This window comes from Theropithecus gelada, chromosome 13, assembly GCF_003255815.1.
Source record: "Theropithecus gelada isolate Dixy chromosome 13, Tgel_1.0, whole genome shotgun sequence".
Lineage (NCBI taxonomy): Eukaryota > Metazoa > Chordata > Mammalia > Primates > Cercopithecidae > Theropithecus > Theropithecus gelada.
In genome coordinates, this window is record NC_037681.1 from 46,830,890 (window position 1) to 46,853,707 (window position 22,818).

A 22,818-nucleotide genomic window follows, 5' to 3' on the forward strand; every position below is an offset into this window, starting at 1 on the left:
CTGTAGGGGCGCTGGACCATCCGAGAAGGAACTGGGCAGTAGCATGGGCAGAAGTTCACCCCAGATTTCAAAGGGCTGGAGCAGGGCCAGGAGAGCAGAGGAGGGGCATCCTCCAGAGATGAGAGTGGGGCTGCCCAGAGAAGGGGTGCAGAGTCAGGGGTGCAGACAGGAGGGCTGGGCACGGTCCTGGGACATGGGAGTGCGACTTGGTGCAGACGGGGGCAGGCCCTGGGCTGGGGCAGGAGCCTGAGTCTGCTGCTGGCTCCTGGTGATGGTGATGGGAGGGGGATGAGAAACCACTTCCCCTCCTGGGCCCTCAGTTTCCTCATCTGAAAGAGAAAGGCCACACAGGGCCCTCGAACCTCCACTCGGTACTTGCTGAGCACGGGCCGGATGCCCACAGGCACAGGCATGATGGGACCTCGGTCCACGTCCACCGGACCGTTGATCGGGGGCAGGTCAGCCTTCCCTGCTGGCCCAATCTGGGGAATGGGGGTCATAGGTCACACACTGGGGAGCCCAGGGACAGGGTCTCTCTCCCCATGCATTGTTTGCCATGAGATCTGGGGAGACAGGGAAAACCCCCTAAGAACCACTCTCCCAGCTTCGGTCAGGATGGGAAGGAGAGAGGCCCCCAGGCCCCAGGCCCCAGCTCCAGGCCCCAACCCCCAGGCCCTAACCCCCAAGTCCCAGGCTCCAGCCCTCAGCCCCAGCCCCCAGTCCCGGGCCCCAGCCCCAGGCCCCAGCCTCCAGGTCCCAGACTCCAGGCCCCAGCCTCCAACCCCCAGGCCCCACCCCCAGGTCCTACCCCCAAGGCCCACCCCTAAACCCCAGCTCCAGGCCCCAACCCCCAGGCCCCAGGTCCGAGCCCTCAGCCCCAGCCCCCAGCCCCAGGCCCCAGCCCCAAGCCCCAGCCCCAAGCCCCAGCCTCCAGGTCCCAGACTCCAACCCTCAGGCCCCACCCCCAGGTCCCACCCCTAAGCCCCAACCCCAGGCCCCAGCCCCCAGCCCTAGGCCCCTCCTCCCAGCCTCCAGCTGCCAGGCCTCAGCCTCTCTTCCCTGTGTCCCACCTGCAGCAGCTCAAAGGCCGCCAGCAGGTCTCCAGCTGTGGCATTGCCACGGTAGATCTGGTAGTACTCGAGCTGGGGCGGGAAGCGGGGTGGGCAGTACGCCTCATCTGCCATCTTCACCAGGGGCTTGGCGAAAGTCCGGCCCATGAAGTCAGCTTTGCCCTGACACAGCAAACAACCCAGATGCCTCTTGGTGCTTGCTGTCCACACCTGTGATCTCGTTTAGTCCTTACCACAGCCACATGAGTTGTTGTAAGGGACAGGTGTGATCACCGCATTTTACAGATGGGGAAACCAAGTCTCAGGGCCCACCAAACACTTGTTCAAGGCCAAGCAGTCAGTGAATAGCAGATGTCCGGCTCAGGACTAGACATGAGGTCCTCCTACGTCTAGTCCAGGGCTATCTGGGCACCTCCGCAGCTGAGGTGGTGCGTGAGAAGGTGGCTCACTAACTCTCGGGAGTCACCCCAATCCCTGACTTCCTACTCCAGAATCTCCACGGAGGACGGCAAGGCTGTTACTGGTTGTGGTAAGTGTGGGCGGGGTTCGGGAAGCCCCGGGGTGAGGAGGCTAGTGACAGCAGGACTTGCCAGCACATCTCCAGGGCTCGGACTATTGGTGACAGGAGGTGAGGATGTCCTGGCCTGGGAAGGGGTCAGGCTGCCGCAAGCTGGCAGGAGGCACCTGGAGGGACTGGGTGTCAGCCCCCACTCCCAGCTTCCCAGTCAGCACCTGGCCAAGGAACTCTGCGGGTGGGTGGCAGAGGTGGCCGGCACAGCCTCCGTGCAGGTGGAGTGCAGGGAACAAGGGCCAGGTGTGGTGCTGCTGAGGTCCCTGGCACCAGAGCCCACCCATACCATGGAATCCTGGTCGTAGATTTCAATGACAATGATGGGCGGATCGTCCCTCAGCTCATGAGCTTCGCCATAGAGCTCCAGATTGTCGAACACCAGCATCTGGTCCCAGGTAGGACACAGGGTCTCATTCAACACCTGCAGCATGGGGTGGGGAGACAGGTGACAAGTGACAGAGGGTGGGCAGATGCAAGAACAGGAGCTGCCCCTACTCACTCAACTTCCACAGAACCTGGGGGCAGGAGTGACAGATTTCTTGATTCTTCCAGAATCTTAAAATCAAGGCCAGTGTAAGGTTTGCCCCAAACCCCCTGCCAACGTCCTCCTTGTTGTCCCTGTCTTGTGAATATAACCACAACTAAAGCCCGTAGCCTTTCCAGTGTGACCCGGGTCTACAGTTATCTGCAGGGCTTCCCCTGAGAAACTAGGGCACTGGCTGACCTGTGACTCCAGGCCCCACAGGCTCACAGGCCCCACAGGCTCCAGGCCCCATGCCCCACAGGCTCACAGCTCCAGGCCCCACAGGCTCCAGGCCCCACAGGCTCCAGACTCCAGGCCCCACAGGCTCCAGGCCCCAGGCCCCACAGGATCACAGGCCCCATAGGCTCTAGGCCCCACAGGGCTCCAGGCCCCAGGCCCCACAGGCTCTAGGCCCCACAGGGCTCCAAGCCCCAGGCCCCAGGCCCCACAGGCTCACAGCTCCAGGCCCCACAGGCTCACAGGCCCCACAGGCTCCAGGCCCCAGGCCCCACAGGCTCACAGGCCCCACAGGCTCACAGGCTCCACAGGTCCCAGGCCCCACAGGCTCACAGGCCCCAAAGGCTCACAGGCTTCCCGGTACTCTCAAAGCCAGAGCCACTCCCACCCCCAGGCCCTCACCTCTGTGCACTGACTCTGATTGATGAAGAAGACGCGGGCGAAGGGGTCTGAGAGTCCGCTGCTGTCGGCGGCAAAGAGGCTGCGGGCCTGGTACATGTGGGCTCGGAGCTGGAACGTCTGCTTCTCTGTGGGGAAGGGCAGCCTGAGGTTCTGGGATGGGCAGCCCCTCCGGCCCCTCCCAGGTGAGGCTTCGAGTGAGGGGTCCTCACTCACTGGTGTAGACCAGGCTGACGGGCGGGAAGGCGTGCAGGCCCAGGCCCTGGGCTGCCTTGACCTCCTGGAAGCCACAGGGCAGGCCGCACAGAAAGTCCTTGCGCTGTTTGCTGAGGCCCAGCCACAGGTACAGCTCCACCTTGGCCTGCACTGTCCAGCCTGCCGAGCCGAAGCCTCGCTTCCCTGGCAACTGGGGGTGGGCATGGGGTCACCAGGAGCCTGACGGCTGCCAGGGCCCACGGGGTAGGGAAGGGGCAGGGGCTGGCGGAGGCCCTGGTCAGAGCTGCCCTGCCCCTTCACAGCATCCTGCTGGGCTGGGGTCCAGTGGAGACAGGGAGATGGGCAGGGGGCCGTCCTACCCCTTCCGCACCCCTTCCCCCACCTCCTTCCCATTCTCAGCTCTTCTCTGAGCACCTACTGCTTGAAGGCCTCACTCTGTCACTCAGGCCCTCCAGCCCCAGGTGGAGCTGCTGCTCCTCTGAAAGGATCCAGGCCCCCATCCATCCTGCCCCCTCCAGCACCTTGAGGAAGAGCGTCTTGACCTTGGCGCAGTCCTTGCCGGTCTCCTCCTCCACGATGGAGAAGAGCAGGTCCTTGGAGGGCACACGGGCATAGGCAATACGCTTGTTGTTGCTCATCATCCAGATGAAGATGTCCGGAATGCTGTGCTGGGGCTGGCGGGGTGGGGAGTGGCCAGGGGCAACGGGTAAGAGGGTCCAGCCTCCTGACTGAGTCCCCTGAGCCTGAAGGACCTCAGAGAGCCAACCCTGGATAAGGCAAAGCCCCCTCGCCTTGGGCCGCACCTCATCTGCCAGGAAGCGCAGCTTCTGCAGGAAGTTCTGGCACAGCCTCAGCTTGTCCCGCACCGTGTGCCGCTTCACCTGGGCCCGGAGGGTCCTGGCCTGCTGCCCCATGCTTTCCTGTGTGGGAGGGGGTGTCAGCGAAGCCCAGCTACTGGGGGACAGCTCGGGCCATGACAGAGGCAGCTGTGACACCTTCTCACAGCCAGGCCCTCCCTCCAGTCCCTGCGGTCCAGCCGCGTCCTCACCAGCTCCCTCATGCAGGACTTGAGGCGCTCCCGGTCAAGCCTGGTGCGGGATGAGTGGCCCTGATCCTTGTCAGCGAGGGAGAGGAAGCGGCTGGGGATAGGGGGAGCTGGGATTTAGCGAGCCTGACAAGCAGGGGCTCTGTAGATTCTTCCTCATCTACCCAGCCCTGGCGGGGTCCCCTTTGTCCAGTTCTGCTTTGTCCTGTCCCAACCTGCCGCCCCCCGCTTCTCACCAACAGCCACAGCTCAGCTCCTCCAGGACGCCCCGCAGGCGACGCTCAGGGTAGAACTTCTCCGTTTTGATCATCTCCTGTACGTCGTTCAGGCCTTCTTCCTGTGAACCAGGAGTGCCAGTGATGCTGGGCCACAGCCCCGCCTCCCCAGCCTCCCCAGCCTTCCTAAATGTCTCCTCCCCATTGATCAGGGGAGTGAGGGACTGCATGATCTGGGAGCTCTTGCTAGGGCCGTCCTGAGTATCGGTCATTATGAGGAAGTCATCAATTTCCCAGGTTCTGTTCTCAGAACCTGGAGATGTTGGTGTTCGTGGGTTCTTCAGTTCCTGAAGGAAGAAGCCACCTCTGGACTGTGAGTCTGTGGTTCTGGTGGGCTCACAGGGCCTGGGCAGAACTCAGGCCTAGGCAGGGGGCTCATGGCTGGCCAGAGACAGAGGGAAACCCAGGATCCTGACGGCCCTCCAAAATGCTGGGGCCTGTGGCAGGGCATGGGAACAGATGCCTGGGGGAAGAGGGAGTGGCTCTGGCTCTGAGAGCACTGGGAGGGCTGGGAGACCCAGGTCCCACAGAAGACACAGGTCAGCTAGTACCCTACTCCTTAGCGGGAAGCCTTGCAGACAACTGCAGGCCCAGGTCACACTGCAAAGGCTGTGGGCTTTAATTGTGGTTATAGTCACAAGACAGGGGTGACAAGGAGGACACTGGCAGGGGGCTGGGAGCAAACCTTATATTAGCCTTGACTTTTTTGGAGGTTTTAATTCATTTTTATAAAATATGAGCTGGCTGAGCTTCAGGGAACTTCAACAGGGAACAGCAACATCTCAGGGAAGGGTGGGATTATCTGCTGGTCCCTGCTCCCCCAGGTTGGGGAGAAGGAGGTCTCAGGCCAACAGCTGCGCTCCTCGCCCAGTCAGTGCCCATGGGTCAGGCAGGGAGAGGGGTGGGCGGAGGAGGAGGGGGCAGCTCCTGAGCTTCAGACACTGCTCGCTTCTCCCTTCTCCCCATTTCCCTTCCCTAGCCTTGCTTTTTTATTTTATTTTATTTTATTTTATTTTATTTTATTTATTTTTTTGAGATGAAGTTTTGCTCGGTCACCCAGGCTGGAGTGCAGTGGCACGATCTTGGCTCACTGCAACCTCCGCCTCATGGGTTCAAGCAATTCTCCTGCTTCAGCCTCCCGAATAGCTGGGATTATAGGCGCTCGCCACCAAGCCCTGCTAATTTTTGCATTTTTAGTAGAGATGGGGTTTCACTATGTTGGCCAGGCTGGTCTCGAATGCCTGACCTCAGGTGATCCACCCACCTTGGCCTCCCAAAGTGTCGGGATTACAGGCGTGAGCCACCACAACTGTCTCCCTAGCCTTGCTTTTAAGATTTCTGGAAAAATCAGGGAACCCAACACTCCTGCCCCAGGGTTTGCTGGAGGCTGCAGTGACTAGAGGTGGCTCCGGCTCTTGTCTGTGCCCTGGGACCTGGGGCTGAGGATGGGAACAGAGGTCCTGCTGCGGCCATTCTTGCAGCCTGGGCAGACCAGCTTTGTGTGTTGCAGGCAATGCCCTCTGACAGCACCCTCTCCCCCAGGACCCCACCCCTGCTGGCCCCTGGCCTGGCCCTGACCAGCTTGTCAGCGATGTGGTCCATGATGCTGGCATTGTAGAGGCGGCGGCGCTGGTCCGGCCACCAGCTCTTGATGTAGATGCAGGGCTTTCGCTCCAGGTAGGGCAGATGGAAGTAGTTCCTGGGGTGGGCAGAGGTGGGAGGTGAGGTCTTGGGGGCCCAGGGAGGTGGGAGGGCCAGGCCACAGGGGGATGGGAGGTTGGACCCACCTGTCGGTGACCAGGGGCCGCATTGGTGGGGTGGAGGAGACTGAGGCCAGGTCCCCGCCATCGCTGGCCTCGTCGTCACTCGAGTTCTGAATCAGGTCTACTTCTTCCTCATCCCCAGGCTCCTTCCGGGGCTGAGGCCGCTGGGGCCGGGACAGGCCATCAATTTCGTTCCCATAGTTGCCTGGAGGCAGAACGGGCCCAGAAGGCCTAGAGTGTGTTCCCCCCCAGGCCCCTCCCACAGTCCAATCCGGTGCTGCCTTGGATTTGGGAAAAGGAAGAGGGAGAGTCAGGGAATGGGGCTCAGATGTGACACAGCATTAGCCCGAGAGAGGTGCCCGTGTTCCCACTCTGCTGAGAGTCAGGGAGTCCTGATGATACCTGAGTGCAAGGAGGCCCAGCCCTGGCCCAGGCCGCGGCCTGAGTTCCCACTCTGTCCTCTGCAGCCCAAGGAAGGGCCTCTCCTCGCCCTCTGCCCCAGGTCCCAAACACAGCCTCACCCTGTAGGTGGAGCTGAGGGTCGGCCCCTTTATGGAGCATGGTCTACCACATGCACACATAAAGGTGTTTCTTGGGTGCTTGAGGCCTCTCAGGGGAAAGGGGTCAACATCCCCTACAGGAATGAGGACAGGGCTGAGGTGCAGAGCCTCACACTTACCACCTGCAGCCTAGGCCTGAAGTGCCCCGTGGGCCCAGCACTCACCTAGGCCTGAAGCCCCCCGTGGGCCCAGCACTCACCTAGGCCTGAAGCCCTCCGTGGGCCCAGTACTCACCTACACCTGAAGCCCCCTGTGGGTCCAGCACTCACCTATGGTGACCTCAAAGGTGATGGGCTTGTCTCCATTTCTCCGGTCAATCATTGAGGCCTCCAGGAAGGCTCCAAAGAGAAAGAATTCTTCCATTTTCCCTGCACAGCTCTGTGGGGAGGCAGTTCAAACCATTCTTGAGCTTGAGTAGGGGTGGAAGGTCGGGGGCCAGGCCTCCTTCCATCTCACAGACAGGCCCTGGGGGTGGATGGTGGGGGCATCCCACCCAGCTTTGGGGCCAGGCAGCCCATACCCCGATGGCCCTCCAGCCTGGATATCCATGGAAGCAGGGCTGGCTCCAGATACCACAGGGACAGCCATGGCTGGGAAGAGGGGTGGAGGGGAGGCACCGTTGTGAGACCTGGTGGCCGTCGTGAGATAGCGCACAGGCAGGCAGTGAATGAGGGCAGAGTCCTACTGGGGGGCTGAGTGGGGGCCTCTGCTTCCTGGCGAGGAGCCTTATCCTTTGGTCTGACTCCTCCGGTAGACAGGGCAGCAGCAGGCCAAAGTCTGGGACCCAGGTGTTTTGGGGGGAAGGAGGCTGAACTGGAGGCCCTGGGGGACAGCACAGTGCCTGGGGTCTCACCTCCGAGATGGGCGTGGCCTGCTCCACCTGCACCTCTGTGGAGCTGGTGAGCTCAGGGTTGGAGGTGTCCAGGATCTCCACGGCCAGGCCCAGCAGGAGCCGGGCCCGGAAGGACACACCCTCCCCCAGGCCCTCGTTCAGGTCCTGGTGCTCGTCCAGCAGTGTGTAGTTACGTGTGGAGCCATACATGTTCACCCAGGCTGGACCCAGTGTGGGCAGGAAGCCTGTGGCAATCGGGAGAAAAACGAGGGAGCCGTATCACATCCAGGGTTCCCTGGGGAAGAGGGGCCTCTTTTGGGGGTCCCTGGCCTCCAGCTCCTGCGTGCTGAGCTGAGAACTTCATGTGTGTTATTCAGATGTGGGGCAGCCTTCTTATACTGTGCTGGGGTGGAGTACTCTCTTGGGTCTATTTCTTCCCTGCGGGGGCCTGAGCTGGAAGTGGTGGGGAAGCAGAGTGTAGCTTTCTACTTCCTGCAACTTGGAGTAGGAATTGCCAACAGTCTATTTGTAGGACAGAGCTAGTCCTTCCAAGTCCCCAGCATGACCTTCGGTTCTGTGCCACCATGGTCACCCTGCTGGTGCAGACCCCTCCCTTCCTGTCCATCTGTGCCTGTGAAATGCTGCTTCCTCACGAAGCCTTCACAATTCCTAGGCACAAGTCCCTTCTCTTATGGCTAAGATCTGTCAGGACTCTGACAGGGGTCGCAAGATCCGGCTTTTTTGGTTCATTTGCTTTTTATTCTGCCTTTTTAAAAAAACACACTTATAGTATTTTAAAAATTTAGATATACTTCACATGACATAAAATTTGCCATTTTAAAGTGTACATTTCAGTGGTTTTTAGTATATTCACTATGTTAAAAACCATCATCTAATTCCAGAACAGTTCCACCCCCTCAAAAGAAACTCTGCACGTATTTAGCAGTTGGTCCCAATCCCCTCCCATTAGCACCTGGAAACCAGCAATCTACTTTCTGTCTCTGGATTTGCCGGATGTTTCACATACATGGATCAGACAACATGTGGCCTTTTGTGTCTTCTGCCTTATGTTTTGACCATCTGGTAGCACATCTATCTCCTTAATACACAGTGAGCACTTTGATCCAGGAATAGATTCTCATCTCACTCTATGTCCTTGGAACCCACCACAGGGCAGGGATCCTAGGAGGTGGTCAGTCCCTGCGAGTCTGCAGATAGGCACTACTATTAAGTACTACATATATACACACTGTAATTATATACAAATGCAGTATATACACTGCAATGATATGTATATTCATACTATAATTATTATATCATATAATCATTATTATTTTCACTTTAAAAATGGGAAAACAGGTCACACAACTACTAACTGTCAAATCCAATCAGCTGGGCTTAAGCCAGCTCTGAGCCGACCTGAGCCACAAATCCACACCCTCCCCTTGAGGCAGGGGCTGCTGGCAAGGCCCTGGAAGCACATGTGAGGCTGAGGTCCGGAGTTGATGGTGGTGGTGTGAAGAGAGGGGGTCTCACTTACTCCTTCCCTTCAGGCCACTCCCTGCCCCCCAGCACACCCAGTCTCCTGCTGCTGACCTTTGTCTCCATCATTAGAAATCTTGCGCAGGTCAATGAAGTGGGTGCCGATGGCCACGTCGTTGACCTTGTCCGAGTCTCGGATCTGTACCTTCATGCGTTTGCAGAGTGGGGGAAAGAGGTCTGTAAAGACCACCTGCTCATTCCACAGGGGCTCATAGCTGCTCTTCTGCACGGAAGTCTTGCCCTGGTGGAAGGGGGAGCGTGGGTGAGGGCGTGGCATGTGTGTGTGAGTGGATGCATGTGTGCGTGTGTGAGTGGGTGTGTGTCTGTGTGAGTGGGTGCATGTGTGCGTGTGTGAGTGGGTGCATGTGTGCGTGCGTGTGTGAGTGGCTGTGTGTGTCTGTGTGAGTGGGTGCATGTGTGTGTGTATTACTGGGCGCATGTGTGCATGGGTGAGTGGGTGCACGTGTGCGTGTGTGAGTGGGTGCATGTGTGCGTGCATGCCTGTGTGTGGACTTGTCTTCACTCTTCCCACACCCCCAACCTCTCCTCCCTCTCATGCCCCCTGCGTAGCTCTCAGTCTAAGGACTCCAGGAGGCAGGGAGGATCCTCTAAGCCCATCCCTGGCCGACATGATTTCCAGCCTTTTCTTACCTGCCCAGCTGCCCCAGGCCCCATGCCCATCAGCCTGCACTTGTGATGCCTGTCACCCAGCCCCCGCCTCCTGTACCTCATACCCCAGTACCTTCTGGCCAGCAAAGAAGACTTGCACGTAGGGGTCCACTAGGTCCTTGTTTTCACCGATGAAAGCCTTCTTTACATTGGCCATGAGGCTTGTGTTCATACGGGGCAGCCCCTCTGCTCGGTAAATTTTCACATAGAACCGGGCCCACTGGCGTTCGGGGGGCACCCCCTCGGGGAGCAGCAAGTTCCTGCCAGCACATATAGCCAGGGCCATTGTGGTCGGGCCCAGGTCCCCAGCCCCCGTCCTGGCATCTACACACCCCTGGGTCCTGGCAGTCTCTAAGGGACGGGTCGGGGAGCTAGGCTGGGATGAGACACTTGCGTTCATGGAACTTGCCCCTTGTGGAATTCTGGGCAAATCTTCCGTCTCACTGAGCTGCCATTTCATCACTGTTGAGGTGGCTGTAGTAATACCCACCTCCCAAGTATATGGTCGGCTCAAGCACACTAACACATGAGTGCTTTGTAGATTGTGCATTGGGATATGGTCTTAGTATTATCATCAGTGTTTTATAGTACTGTGCCGTATCTTTTGTTTCGTAAACAAAAACTTCATAGTAGCCGCTCTCTCTCCTCCAGCTCACAAAAACAGGATTCATTGATCCCAGCACTTTCATCCACTGACTCCAGACAAGGTCACAGAATATTTCTCAACAGCTGCTATCAGCTGCCTGGAATTGGCACACCAGAAGAAACCGTGGCTCTCCCAGCGCTATCCTGCTGCTGTACTCAGGACCCACCAGCTGCTGGCTCTGGTCTGCCAGCATTGACTCTTCCCACCCCATTTCTCACTGGCAGAAAGGATGTCAAAGGACTGTTATTCTCAGTCATCCTCCATCACCCGCTGCCCCTGCCCTGCCTTGGAAGAGTGGGGCTGTTTGGGAGAGTGGGCGAGAGCAGGGTGAGGGAGATGGGTGGCAGGTACTCTGAGCAAACCCTCATCGGGAACTCCCTGGGGGAAGGAAGGGCTGGCTCAGACTCCAGGGGCTGGGGTAGCTGGGCCTCACCCCTCAATGTCATCTTCGTCGGTCTCATTGGCCTTGTGGGGCGTCTTGATGTTGTCCCCTTTGCCCACCACGGCGACGTCACACTTCACGTAGCCCTTCAGCCCCGAGGAGATGTCGTCGGGGTCCGACAGGATGGCCCACTTGTGATGGAACTGGTGCTCTGCAGTGGTGAGCGGGGGAGCACTGCACCAGACCCCCCAACCCAGGGCGTCTCCCAGTGCTCAGGGGAGGCCAAGGGGTGGCAGAGCCAAATGTTCTCTTGGCCCCTAGAGTCCTGAGACCTGGGACCACGGCTCTGCCTGTCCCTAGTCCAGGGGGTGATAGAGTCTGAGGTCCTCTGGAGCTGGGGCAGTGGGTGGATGGCCCAGCCATGGACATATGTCCCATGAGTGGTGTGACTTGGAAGTGCGACAGCCTCCTCCTAATTGGGTTCTTTCTGCCTATGGCCTCTTCTATGGCCCCACCCCAGTCAGCTAGCCTTCACATAGCTGTGAAGGACACAGCTGCCCACAGGGCCTTCCCAGGTGGAGAGGCTCACGCTCCTGCTCCCCATCTTCAGCTCCTTCTGGGGCTTCCCAGTGCCTTGGAGTAAAGACAAAAGGCACGGCCTGTGGGCTCCTGATTTAGTGCTCCCTGACTCACTCTGCTGAGCCCACCCAGCCTTGTGTTCCTCCTTGCTGAACATGTATTGCGGATTTGCCCTTTTATACCTCCATGCCTTTACATCTGCTGCTCTTTGAGCTTGGAACGCCCTCATTCCTGCTCTCTCCACCTCCATCTCTCTCTCTCCCTGTTCAATTTGTAAACTTCTACTCATGTTGCTCAAGTTTCTCCTCCGTGCAGCCCTCCCTGACTTCCTCAGAAGAGTTGATCCTGGGCTCTTTGGTGTTTGTTCTCTGTGCTCTCTGTGCACATTTCCCATCTCACTGTGCACTGTGCTCATCTGGGCATTGTTTGTCTCTGATTTTAGACTGAGAGTCTCCTAAAGACAGGGACTGGCAGTCTCATCCCAGTGTCCTATGGCCTACGACTGTGTGGAGGGAAGGACAGATGTCAGGGAAGGAGGCACTTTAGGAAGGATTTGCTCCTTCAGGTTTACTTTAAGCCCAGTGGGCAAGCACAGGGAAGCGCATCACTGTGCCTTAGGAATCTGCTTCCCAGGATGTTCTGTGGGCACCGAACTCTCTGGGACTCAGCACCTCCCTCCTTCACTCCCTCCTTCACTCCCTCCTCTTCCACCTTCTACTGTAGCCCAGGCCTGCGTCCTGCAAGCCTGTGGCCCTGGTGGGCTCCCGGAGATGTTAGGGGCTGTGTGCAGAGGTTGGCCTTTCTGAGAATAGCCAGGCCACCAGTGTCTCAGAAAAGATAATGCCACAGTAGAGTCTGAAGAGAGGGACAAGCAAGGCAAGAAGGCAGGAAGGCACATGGATGAGGAGTCACTGGAGAGCCTCAGCCAGGCCGGCAGGCCTCCGGGAGGGGCCATGTCCCAGGTATCCCAGGAACTTCAGGTCTTGCCAGAGCAGATGTGTGTCGGATGAGGAGATAGACAGATGGCTCAATAAATGGGTGCAGAAATGGGCAGAGGGATGGGTGGTGAGCTGCCTGGCTGGCTGAGAGATAGATGGACAGATGGTGGATGGATTATTTGGATAGAAGGAGCCATTAATATCTGGACAGGTGGGTGGGTAGATATATGGATGGGTGTGTAGATGGATGGATATATGGGTGGGTGCATCTGTGGATGGGTGGGTAGGTGGATGGATCTGTGGATGGCTGGGTGGGTAGATATATGAATGGGTAGGTGGGTGGATGGATGGATATATGGGTGGGTGGGTGGATCTGTGGATGGGTGGGTGGGTGGATGGATTCATGGATGGGTGGGTGAGTAGACCAATGGATATATGAGTGGGTGGGTGGATGGATGGATACATGGATGGGTGGGTGGATCTGTGGACAGGTGGGTGGATGGATTTGTAGATGGGTGGGTGAGTGGATGGATGGATACGGGGTAGATGTATAGAGGTGTGCATGGTTAGATGAATTGGGGACATTTAGAAAGGAAAGAGAATAAGATTCAGGAGGAATGTAAAATTTGCCTTCAAATTTAAAGGCTATTTTTCTTTTTGTCCTGAAAGAGAGACCTGTGAAAGTGGGTGAAGGTTACAGGGCAACAGATTTTGAGATGACCCAAAGAAAGTGAAGATATCTAAAATAAGAGGTAGTGAGTGCCCCATTTCTGGGAGGACTAAGTAAGGTTAGATGACCAATCAGAGATGGTGCTGTGGGGGTCCCTACATCAGGTTAACACTTGACTGATGACTTCTGAGGCCCTTCTAGTCTTAATACTGTGTGATCTCAGGCTAGAGATACAAGGACCACATGAGACCCTGAGCTATATGCTTACCAGCCTGAAACATCATTTCACCTCCCTTCAGCCTGGGGCTGACACCTGCCAGTCAAGGCTAGCCCAGTTGGGGAGTTGCTGCATCCCAGACCTCCTCTTTGATCTATGAGGATGAGTGTATAGCCCCGACTTCCTCTATGATCTATGAGGATGAGTGTGTGGCCCCAACTTCCTCTATGATCTATGAGGATAAGTGTACGGCTATGGCCCCAACTTCCTCTTTGATCTATGAGGATGAGTGTATGGCCCAGACTTCCTCTGTGATCTATAAGGATGAGTGTATGGCCCATCCTCACTCCCAACAGAGAGTAGCAAAGAGTAAACAGTTTCCTGCTGTTGCATCTGGTGGTACAAATGACAAATGTGGTCCTGCCAGGGTGAGAAGAGTGTCTCTCGGGAAACCCCTTCCAGTTCTAAGAGATATTGACACCACCCAAAGCTTCCCAGCAGCACCCAGGAGTGTCTCTGGGAGCATGCTGTCCAACAGTGCCCTGGCTGGAACCAAGGACTCATCAAGAAGCCCCAGCCAAACTGGAGACATCAGAGTAAAGACACTGGGTCTCAACTCTAGGACCCGTGTGACTTCAGGCTCTTCTGTCCCTGAGAGGGCACCAGGCTTAGGGCTGGATTCAGCAGGAGCAGCGAATCTCAAGCTGGGTTACCTGAGTGGAGACCTGGGCTTTGGTCTCACCCAGACCTGGGCCCACATCCTGTTTCTGCTCCTTATTCACAGTGTGGCCCTGGACCAGCTCTTTAAGCCTGCTGAGCCTCAGTTTCCTTATGGTGAAATGGGAATGATGCCTACATGGGGTTGTGAGGGTGAGTCCTGCTGGGACAGTGAGCTTAGCCCAATGTCTGGTACTTACTGATGCCCTGGTGGTTTCCTCACCAGGACTTTACTACCCAGAAGCCCAGAGGTCCATATTAGACTAACCTCTGCCCTTTTCTCCACCCCCTGACTCTCTCTTGGCTCTTGGCCTCAGGCCCGCCAATGGTACCAGGACCACTGCTCAGCCCTGGGAGGAGCTCATCCTCAGGGATGCCAGTCATTCCACGCAAGTGGTCCACAGCTATGCATGCTTCCAGGGAAGCAACATGGCAGGAGGCCGACTCTTCCCTGCTCCCCACAGCACTGACGGTCAGCAGGGCTGCCCTCCGCTGAGGGCCATGGCATGTGTGGGGTGGTGGCAAAGGTACTGGTCTGGGAGCTGGAGACAGGGGTGCTACTCCTAGATGGTGGGCAAACCCCTTCAACACCCTGGGCTTCAGTTTATCCTCACAGAGAGGCTGGACTAGATGTTTTTCAGGTCTTGGGCAGCTTGAGTGTTCTATGATCTTGTGATTTTTATATGTATAATCTTGGTATTGGACTTAGATTCCCTGGTCTGAGTCACAGTTGTAATGTGTGCCAGCGGACATCTCTTAGGTTGACCACAAGTGATCACCAATTTGTTCAACTTACTAGTTTAGTGGTATCTCCAAGCCCCTTCATTTCTCTTAGCCTCATTTATCTCATTTACAAAATGGAAAGAAACGCTGCTGCCTACATTACTGTTTTGTGAGGGTCAAATGTGACAATTGGGTGAAATTATGTTGTCATTGTCAAAGGGACTAATGGGGTCATTACAGCATTCTGAGCAGTGCATTCACTTCAGGGACACGGGATGGCCCCTAACCTGCCCACGGGGTGAGCTGTCATCTGGCAGGCTGAGGCACTTCCTCTGCCTGGCCCACCTCACAAGCCCTCTGGGCCACCCATTGGGGTTCCCTTGCCAACCCCATTGGTGTTGGCCTACAGGACACCATGGAGCCCACATGGCTGCCCAAGAGCCTGGGGCTCTTGTAAGAAGTGTTTTCAGAGACCAGAGTCCCTCAGAGGCCACCACACTACATCTGGATTGAGAGCATCACCGCGTTCAGATTGGATAGTGAGTTCAGCAAGGCTCTGGGGACACGCAGCCTGACTTCACCCCTGACCAGCTGTGCAGCTGGGGCAAGCCCTGGCTCTGAGCCTCAACTGTAATAGGGGATGGCAGGGTCCTGTGAGGGGTGGCAGGGAGTTCCTTTCTGCTCAGCGGGTGCCAGCCCAGGAGGCATAGCCCCTCTGCAGGCTGTGACGGGTTTCCCTCACTGCATTCTCTACCACTACCCGTCAGCCTGCCTATGGCCAGTGATGCGCCAGCCTGCCATGCGCTCCTGAGCGTGCGATGGAGCTCCTTCCAGGCTCTGGGTGGAGTTACTGACCTAATTATGAATGAGAACCCACCAGACTGGGTGCGCAGTTGCTCACTGCATTTGTGTACAGACTGTGCGCGCCACTTCTCCGCAGGCCAGATGGCTGTGTGTACTAACAGTCGTCAGACTGTGGTCCTTGCCAGGCTTTTCCCAGGAACTGCCACAGCGGGAAGGGCCCTGTGCACTATGCTCCCTGAGCCGTGTACACCTCGACTGACTGGCCATGCGCAGGTACTCACCTGGCTGCGAGTACACGGTTCCCACGTCCATTTTGAAGGAGCCCACCAGGGTACCACTGCGTAGCAGGTTCTTGGAGTGAATCACCTTTCAGGCAGAACCACAGCCCACCCGTCAGGCCGGGCGAGGGTGAGGCCTTCCACGGGGCAGTGGTGGGACCTGAGCTTTATAATGAAGCGGGAGGGCGTTTGGCAGAGTGGGGTGGCTTGCTGAGGCTCAGCATCAGCTCCTCCTGCCCACGCCAGTTTCTCGCTGGCCACCGTGTACGGGCGAATACACTATTCAGAGGCACTGGATGAAAGCGGGTGGGTGGGGGCCAGAATCCAGCCTGTGCCCCACTTGCTCAGCCATGTGTCTAGGCACGGCACTGCCTCTTTATGACAGGTCTAGACAGAGGGAGCTCCTCTCAAGTGTGCACAAAGGTGCAGTTTGAGGGAGTGGTCCTGCCTGCCAGGGGCTGCTCCCCACTCACCGAAATCTTGATGATCTTGTCGAACATGACATCAGGAGAGACATGGAAGTCGAAGACGAAGTACTGGAGAGGGGAAGGATCCGGGCCTGCTGTCACTGTGGGCAGCAGCAACAGCCTAGGCAGTGCTGGGCCCCTCCCTCCTCGCAGTGCCTGTCTGCACCCCAGCCATTTGCCCTGAGCCCCAAAGTTCAGAGGAGCAGCAGAGGCAACTCGTCTGATCCTGATTGACCCTGGTGGTGGGTGGTAGGAAGCAGAGCCCCATCCCCTAGGTGGAGCTGGTGCTGGCTAGTGTGGGGTGGGGAAGGAACTGGGAACAGTAGGTGGAAGAGCCTATGCCCTTGTACTGTGCTCAGAAGAGGCACAGGGCCAGGGAGCGAGGAGACCTGGGTTCTAGTCCCCGCTCTGCACCTTCCTAGCTGTGTGGCCTTGAGCAACACATTCTCTGAACCTCAGTTTCTTGAGCTGTGAAATGGGAATAATGACACCCACCTCAGAGTCTTGTTATGAGGCTCTGATGAGACAATGTAACATAATTTACCAAATCTAAAGTGGCTACTGGCTGTAAGATATACTACGGTTTAACAGGCCACATGGACATTGCCATGAAGCCACAAGGCTGCCTAGGAGACACATCCCAAATTCAGAGAGGTGAGGCTGTAAAATAACGCAAGCCTCAGAGCAGATGAACCATGGTGTGCCAAAGCACTTAGTTGGCAGTCCCTGTGAAATGCCATGGGCGTGCACTGTCCTTTGGTGTTGTGGGCTGCCATGCGCATTTGCAGTCCCCATCTCTTCCCCTGGCCTGGGTGTGCAGGCGCTGAGGATGAGGGTGTGGGGCAGTAAGTAGAGGGGCTGCTGCTTTGGTGAACTGTGGTGGGGGAGAAAGGAGAAGAAAGGAGAAATGTTTCCAACGTGCTTAGGGTAAATGTTCGAAGAGAACGTGCTCCTGGCTGCGGGGGGCTGGCCCTTGAGCGCTGAGGGTAAAGCTTCAGAGCCAGCCCCACCTGGCTGTTACTGCTGGGCCAATCACTTTCTTGCCTGAGCCTCAGTTTACCTATTATACTATGAATGTGGAGATATGATCCAGGGCTGTCGTGCTGAACTGCTCCAGGGGTGCCATTCACATGCGGTCTTCAAGGTGTGGTTGTGAAGTTGCAATGAGACAACCTGGTGAAATCTTTAACCCAGGTGTGCACCCACGGTAAGCACACGGTAAACAGGCTGTGCGCGACACTAACAGGCCCGGGGTGTGCTGGCCGGGGTTCTGAAGCTCTGGGGAGGCGGGTGGGGATATGGATTTGGAAATCATCAGCACAAGATGGTAACTGACACCTTGGGGATGGAGGAAGTACCTGGGGAGAGCATGGGAGGGGAAGTAGGCCCAGGTCAGGGCTCCAAGAGGCCATGGCCTTTCAGCCAAGAAGTCAGGCCAGGGAGATGGAACTGGAGAGACAGGGGAAGCAGGAGAGCGGTGTGAGGGGCCCCCAAGAGGAGCAGCAGGCAGCGGGATGAAAGAAACTGGGTGATCAAGGGAGAGGAGGAAGACATGGACATTATACTCAGAAACAGCAAGGTCCTTGGTGACCTTGAGGAGAGCAGTGTCAATGACATCTAGAGGCAGAAACCCTGCAGAGACTGAGGAGTGACTGCGGGGAGGAAGTGAGGACAAGCCAAGTGGTCTGACTGTGGAGGGGAGGAGGGAAAAAGGAGGTCACTGGAGAGGTGTGTGGGAATGAGGAAAGGCCCAGAGAGAGGTGACAGACTCCTAGTTTTTGTCCTTGAGCACACATGGGTCTTCATGGTTGTACTTAGCATATGCTGGAGTAGAACACCTTACAGGCAAAAGAGAAGGGGCTGGAATAAAAACAAAGACAGAGTTGGGCTGTGCAATGCCAGGTTCTTTGAGCTGTAGAAAGAGAAGGATCCAAGGCAAAGGGGAGAGGTGGATTTTTGGCAGGAGGGAAGATGGCGGCACTCCCAAGATGCCCAGGGCGGGGCCTGATGCACACACAGGACACACAGAAAAGGAGCCTTAGTCTGGTTTGTGAATGGCCAGCTTGTTCTGGAAGGGCAAAGGTTGTGAGCTTCCCTGCACACAGGTAGGCTCAGGGCCAGGCAGGGCGATCAGGCCAGGTGCCCACAGCTGTGCCAGCCCCAGGGGAGCGAGCTAGCTGAGCTAGGGCCAGAATCCCGAACTCTCTGAGCTGTCTGCAATCAAATTCCTGGTATTTCCTGAGCATATTTTCCTTTGGTAATAGCTTAGATACCTGCTAAGTCATGTTGATTGCCCCCACCTCCCTCTGTTGTTTTAATGGAGCCAAAGGAAGGTTCCTGCCAGCTCAGATAATTAGTCAGAAATAATACATTCCCACGACGAGGAGGATGCCCTTCATTGAAAAGGAATGTGGCATAGAAAGACAAGAAAAGGGAAAGAAAGCTTTGGGGCTGGAAAGGCTGATTTGGGGCTGGAAGGAATCATAGCAAGGTAGTTTAGAATGGTGGTCTCAACTGGGGGCGATTTCGGGGGACATTTGGCATGTCTGGAAACAGTCTTGGTTGCTGTAACTAAGGGGAGTTGTTATTGGCATCTACCGGGTAGAGGCCAGGGATGCTGCTCGCATCCTACACAGCACAGGACAATCCCACCACAATTATCCAGTCCAAGATATCCACAGTGCTGAGTTTGAGAAACCCTGGTTTAGAGGAAACAGAAACAAAATCAGAGCTATTTAGGTTTGTGAAAAAGAACAAAAATGTGATCAGAGACACATTTAAAATCGTCTGAAGATGAGCAGAATGAATAGTCTTAGAGGATATAAATAGGGAATTTAGAAAGATTCTAGGCTGAAACGAGGAAGGGACCCGTGCAGGGTGGAAACTGTGCCTCCTTCATCTCAGCAGCCTCCATCTTGCCCCACGTGCCACCGTCTGGCGTGCGGCAGATGCTTCGTGGATGTTTGTGTCTTCCTTTGGGTGAGTGTCACTGAACCCCTCCGAGTACATGCCTGGCTCTGAACAAATACAGCGAGGCAGGAGATGGGGAGCCTCCAGTCCACCAGGAGGACAGAGACACAGAGGACCAACCTCAATTCTGGGACATTAACACTGCAGAGAAAGGGGAGTGCTGACCTCTGACCCAGACACAGGAGGCAAGGCTGCTCAGTAGTAAGAACATTTGAGCTGGGCTCTGCCAGGTGAGTGGGAGTTTTCTGGAGGAGCCACAGAGTGGGGAGAGCAGCTCTGTGCCCTTGGGAAAGAGGAAGTAATTTGAATGAAACCCAAGGTGTGTGGGTCTGGTGGAGGGAGATCCCTTAAGTCAACAAAAGTGGCTTCACTGCTATCGAATAACCACAGGGGCCACGGGGACCTGTCTCCATGCCTGTCATGGGGACACAGATGCTTTTCTAGGCAGAGGCTTGTCCAGTCAGGATGTGTCCTAACGTAAGGCCAGAGATGTCAATCCTGAATGTCCTTGGGGCCGGAGGGGTCCTGAGCAGGTTGTCCAGCTCTGGGGGCCTGTGGGAAAGCAGCTGGGAGAGCAGAGTTGATTTGTGGTCACAAAGGAGGGTTCGGCCAGGCCTGGGCTGAAGGGCAGAGGTGGGCCTGGGTTTTCTTCCTGCGGTTGCACAGTCCAAGGACTCTCACAGCGGCCTGAGAAATGCCCTCCCCCAAGCTACAGGGGACACCTCAGTCCCCACCCACCTCAGGGTATGGAACTCAGCTGCCTTACTTGGGCCAGCCTGGCACCCCTCACTGCCTAGAGCCACCAGGAGAAACAGACTGGGGAACCCTCCAGGAAAGGGATGGCAGAGCCCAGGCTACTGGCTTCTGGGTTAGTCTGATGTGTGCTCAGGCATCTGGGAAAGGCCTGGGCATCCTGGTGAGAAAACATTTTAAATGGCCCATTTTCAAGACATGATAAGTCTAAGTACTGGCATCCAACCTGCGAATGTAACAAACCACATGGCTTATGCACCTAGGCCACAATAAGCGAACAGAATGTAGAGGAGAGGTCAGCCCATGAAAGGGAAAAAGGTTTTGTTATTGGGAAATTGAAACTTAAATGGGGAAGGGGAGTCGGGTATAACCTTATAAGGGGGAAAATGAAGCTTAGGCGATGTCAGGGAAGATTGTAACCCCATAGTACTCAACCAATGGGGAACTGGGGTGGTACATGCATGCTAGGAGATAAATTACATGTTGTGACTGCCCCGGGTGTGCCTGCCTACCAGACACTCCATCTTTCAAGACCGTTATTAGAAGTCTCACTTTCGCTGTTCTTCATGCCTCTAAGTCCATTCTTTGGGTTTGGATGAGTGAGTGTATTTCTCATATCCCTCCCCAGAGCTGATTACGATGGGGGCCTGTTTGGAGCCTGGGAACCAAGGTGCCACATTTGTGATGGTGGCCAAAGCCCTGGGCTGGAAGCTGGGTGGGCAGCCTGGCCCCTGCTCCATCAGCAACACTCTCTGAGATTGTGGGCAAGGCCCTTCCATATGGATCCTCAGTATCCTCCTCTGTAAGATGGGGAGATTGGAGTAGAGGGTCTCTGACCTCCCTCACCCTTGATGTGGCCTCAAATGGCTGGAAAGAATAGGAGTGGGTACCAAATGTTTTCTCTCTGACACCCCAAAGTCAAGGCCAGTGCTCTGGTGGGAAACCCACAGAAGTTCAGGCAACCATGAAGGAGCCGAGCCAAGAGGGCAGAACCCCACCAGCATGCCAATGGCAATGCTGGCACTGTGAGGTTGGACAAGGTCTGCCTTCAGAAGTCTCACTGTCCCCTTGTGTAAAAGGAAATTGATAGTGACAACTTCGGATGGTCCAATTCAGAAGCAATTAGGAGCATGCCTGGCTGGTAGAAAGTGCTTACTAATGGTGCCAATGTCACCATGGGTTGAAATGAGGCAGCCCTGTCCTTGGGCTCTGGCCTGGAAAACAGTGGGGACCAGGCCTCCTGGGCAGTGGGGTGGGGGCAGTTCTTTCACAGGCACTGCTGGGGTCTGCACAGGGGCACCCAGGTGGTGCACACTTCAAAGACCAGTGTCAGTCTGCGCTCTAGACTGGGGGGTTCAGAGGATTCAGAGGATGTGGCTCTGTTTGTCAGTGTCCTGGGGGTTGTAACAGGGTGGGTCACCCCTGCTGGTAGCTGTGTGTGCTCCTTGACTCCCAGCCACTACTGTTTCTCCTGGGGAGGACTGGGACCCACCCTCCTGCCACATTTACAGAGGCTCCTTTTCCCACAGGGCCACTGACCTCGTTGTAATAGGGGCAGTTAGTGGACTCCTTCATGGACGTGTACTTCTTGTCGTCGCCCACCTCCACGCACACCACGGGGTCCATGTTCAAGCCCACCAGCTGCCGGGCCTCGATCACCGTGATGCTGACCTATAGGCAGGAGAAGGGGAAGCCAGAAGGAAAGCTGCCTGAGTCTAGTTCTGCAAAGGTCCAGGGGCTGGGGCAGCAGAGTCAGAGTGAGGGCCCGGGAGCCAGCGCTGGCCTCCAGACTCCACTCTGACCACTGCCTCTCATCTGCTGGGTGATCCTGGGCTCCTTCTCCTTCCAAGCCTCAGTGTCTTCATTTGTAGAGGAGTATGAGTTGGCTAACCTCTAAGTCAGTGTTCACTAGACTTAACTTGCTGGGCCGGAGGGAGGGAGAGGCATTAAAAACCCTGATGCTCAGGCCACCTCCAGACCAATCCAATCCAATCCTGGGGCATGCAGCTCAGGCATCTGTATTTTTATTTATTTTTAGTTTTAGTTTTTTGACAGAGTCTCACTCCGTTGCCCAGGCTGGAGTGGAGTGGCATGATCTTGGCTCACCACAACCTCTGCCTCCTGGGTTCAAGTGATTCTTCTGCCTCAGCCTCCTGAGTAGCTGGGATTACAGGCGTGCACCACCACACTGGGCTAATTTTTGTATTTTTTATACAGATGAGGTTTTGCCATGTTGGCCAGGCTGTTCTCAAACTCCTGGCCTCAAGTGATCTGTCTGCCTCGGCCTCCCAAAGTGCTGGATTATAGGCATGAGCCATCGTGCCCGGCCTGGCATCTGTATTTTTAAAGCTCCTAGGTGATACCAAGTGCCCTACATTCTTCCCTAGCGTTGATGTCTCTGCTTCAGAAAGAGCTGCCAACCCGTGTCATAGGTTTCATGCACTCAGGAATAAAGCTTTTAAAGTCTTCATTAACTTGCATTTAATTTCCTGCTCCAGGAATTCTCATGTAAGCCTGCAAGCCTCTGATATGTCTTTGCGTTTCTGGAATTTGGCCCGCCCTTTCCACATTCCTGCCCCTTCTCCTTTTGCTGAATTTCTTTGTTTGAATGGCCAGTGTGGCTTTGGTGCCTGCCTGAGCCGCCTTTTTCAGCCTACTGATTATATGTTGTATATGCACTCTGCTGTGTCCTTTACATGGCATCCAGCTCTCTGCAATCTTACTTATATCCTGGGAAGCCCTTTTTCAGTTGTTCATTCATGCAACAAATGTTTCCTGGAAACCTGCTGGAGCCAGGCACAGGTGGGATTGCAACAAATTCTTCCTTGTGGAGCTTACCACAATGATTAATGGCTTTTTTTTTTTTTTTTTTCACAGTGAGTCTCTCTCTGTCACTCAGGCTGGAGTGCAGTGGCGTGATCTTGGCTCACTGCAGCTTCCACCTCCCTGGTTCAAGCGATTCTTTTGGCCCA

At 56.0% G+C, this 22,818-nt stretch overlaps 1 protein-coding gene across 4 annotated transcripts in view; it reads right to left on the reverse strand.

Annotated features, from left to right (window-relative positions):
- Positions 1-22,818, reverse strand: part of OTOF (otoferlin) — a 103,066-nt gene that overhangs the window by 16,417 nt on the left and 63,831 nt on the right. For all 4 annotated transcript variants that reach the window (XM_025354063.1, XM_025354062.1, XM_025354064.1 and 1 more), the window contains 19 exons: positions 21,386-21,517; positions 16,130-16,192; positions 15,660-15,744; positions 10,782-10,941; positions 9,776-9,962; positions 9,088-9,274; positions 7,513-7,736; positions 6,929-7,037; positions 6,124-6,304; positions 5,915-6,035; positions 4,298-4,398; positions 4,065-4,155; positions 3,820-3,936; positions 3,538-3,690; positions 3,017-3,206; positions 2,804-2,928; positions 1,928-2,062; positions 1,071-1,232; positions 363-482 (listed from right to left, as the gene is read on the reverse strand). In XM_025354063.1, coding sequence (XP_025209848.1) covers positions 363-482; positions 1,071-1,232; positions 1,928-2,062; positions 2,804-2,928; positions 3,017-3,206; positions 3,538-3,690; positions 3,820-3,936; positions 4,065-4,155; positions 4,298-4,398; positions 5,915-6,035; positions 6,124-6,304; positions 6,929-7,037; positions 7,513-7,736; positions 9,088-9,274; positions 9,776-9,962; positions 10,782-10,941; positions 15,660-15,744; positions 16,130-16,192; positions 21,386-21,517 — 2,643 coding nt within the window. The remainder of the gene's footprint in view (positions 1-362; positions 483-1,070; positions 1,233-1,927; positions 2,063-2,803; positions 2,929-3,016; positions 3,207-3,537; positions 3,691-3,819; positions 3,937-4,064; positions 4,156-4,297; positions 4,399-5,914; positions 6,036-6,123; positions 6,305-6,928; positions 7,038-7,512; positions 7,737-9,087; positions 9,275-9,775; positions 9,963-10,781; positions 10,942-15,659; positions 15,745-16,129; positions 16,193-21,385; positions 21,518-22,818) is intronic.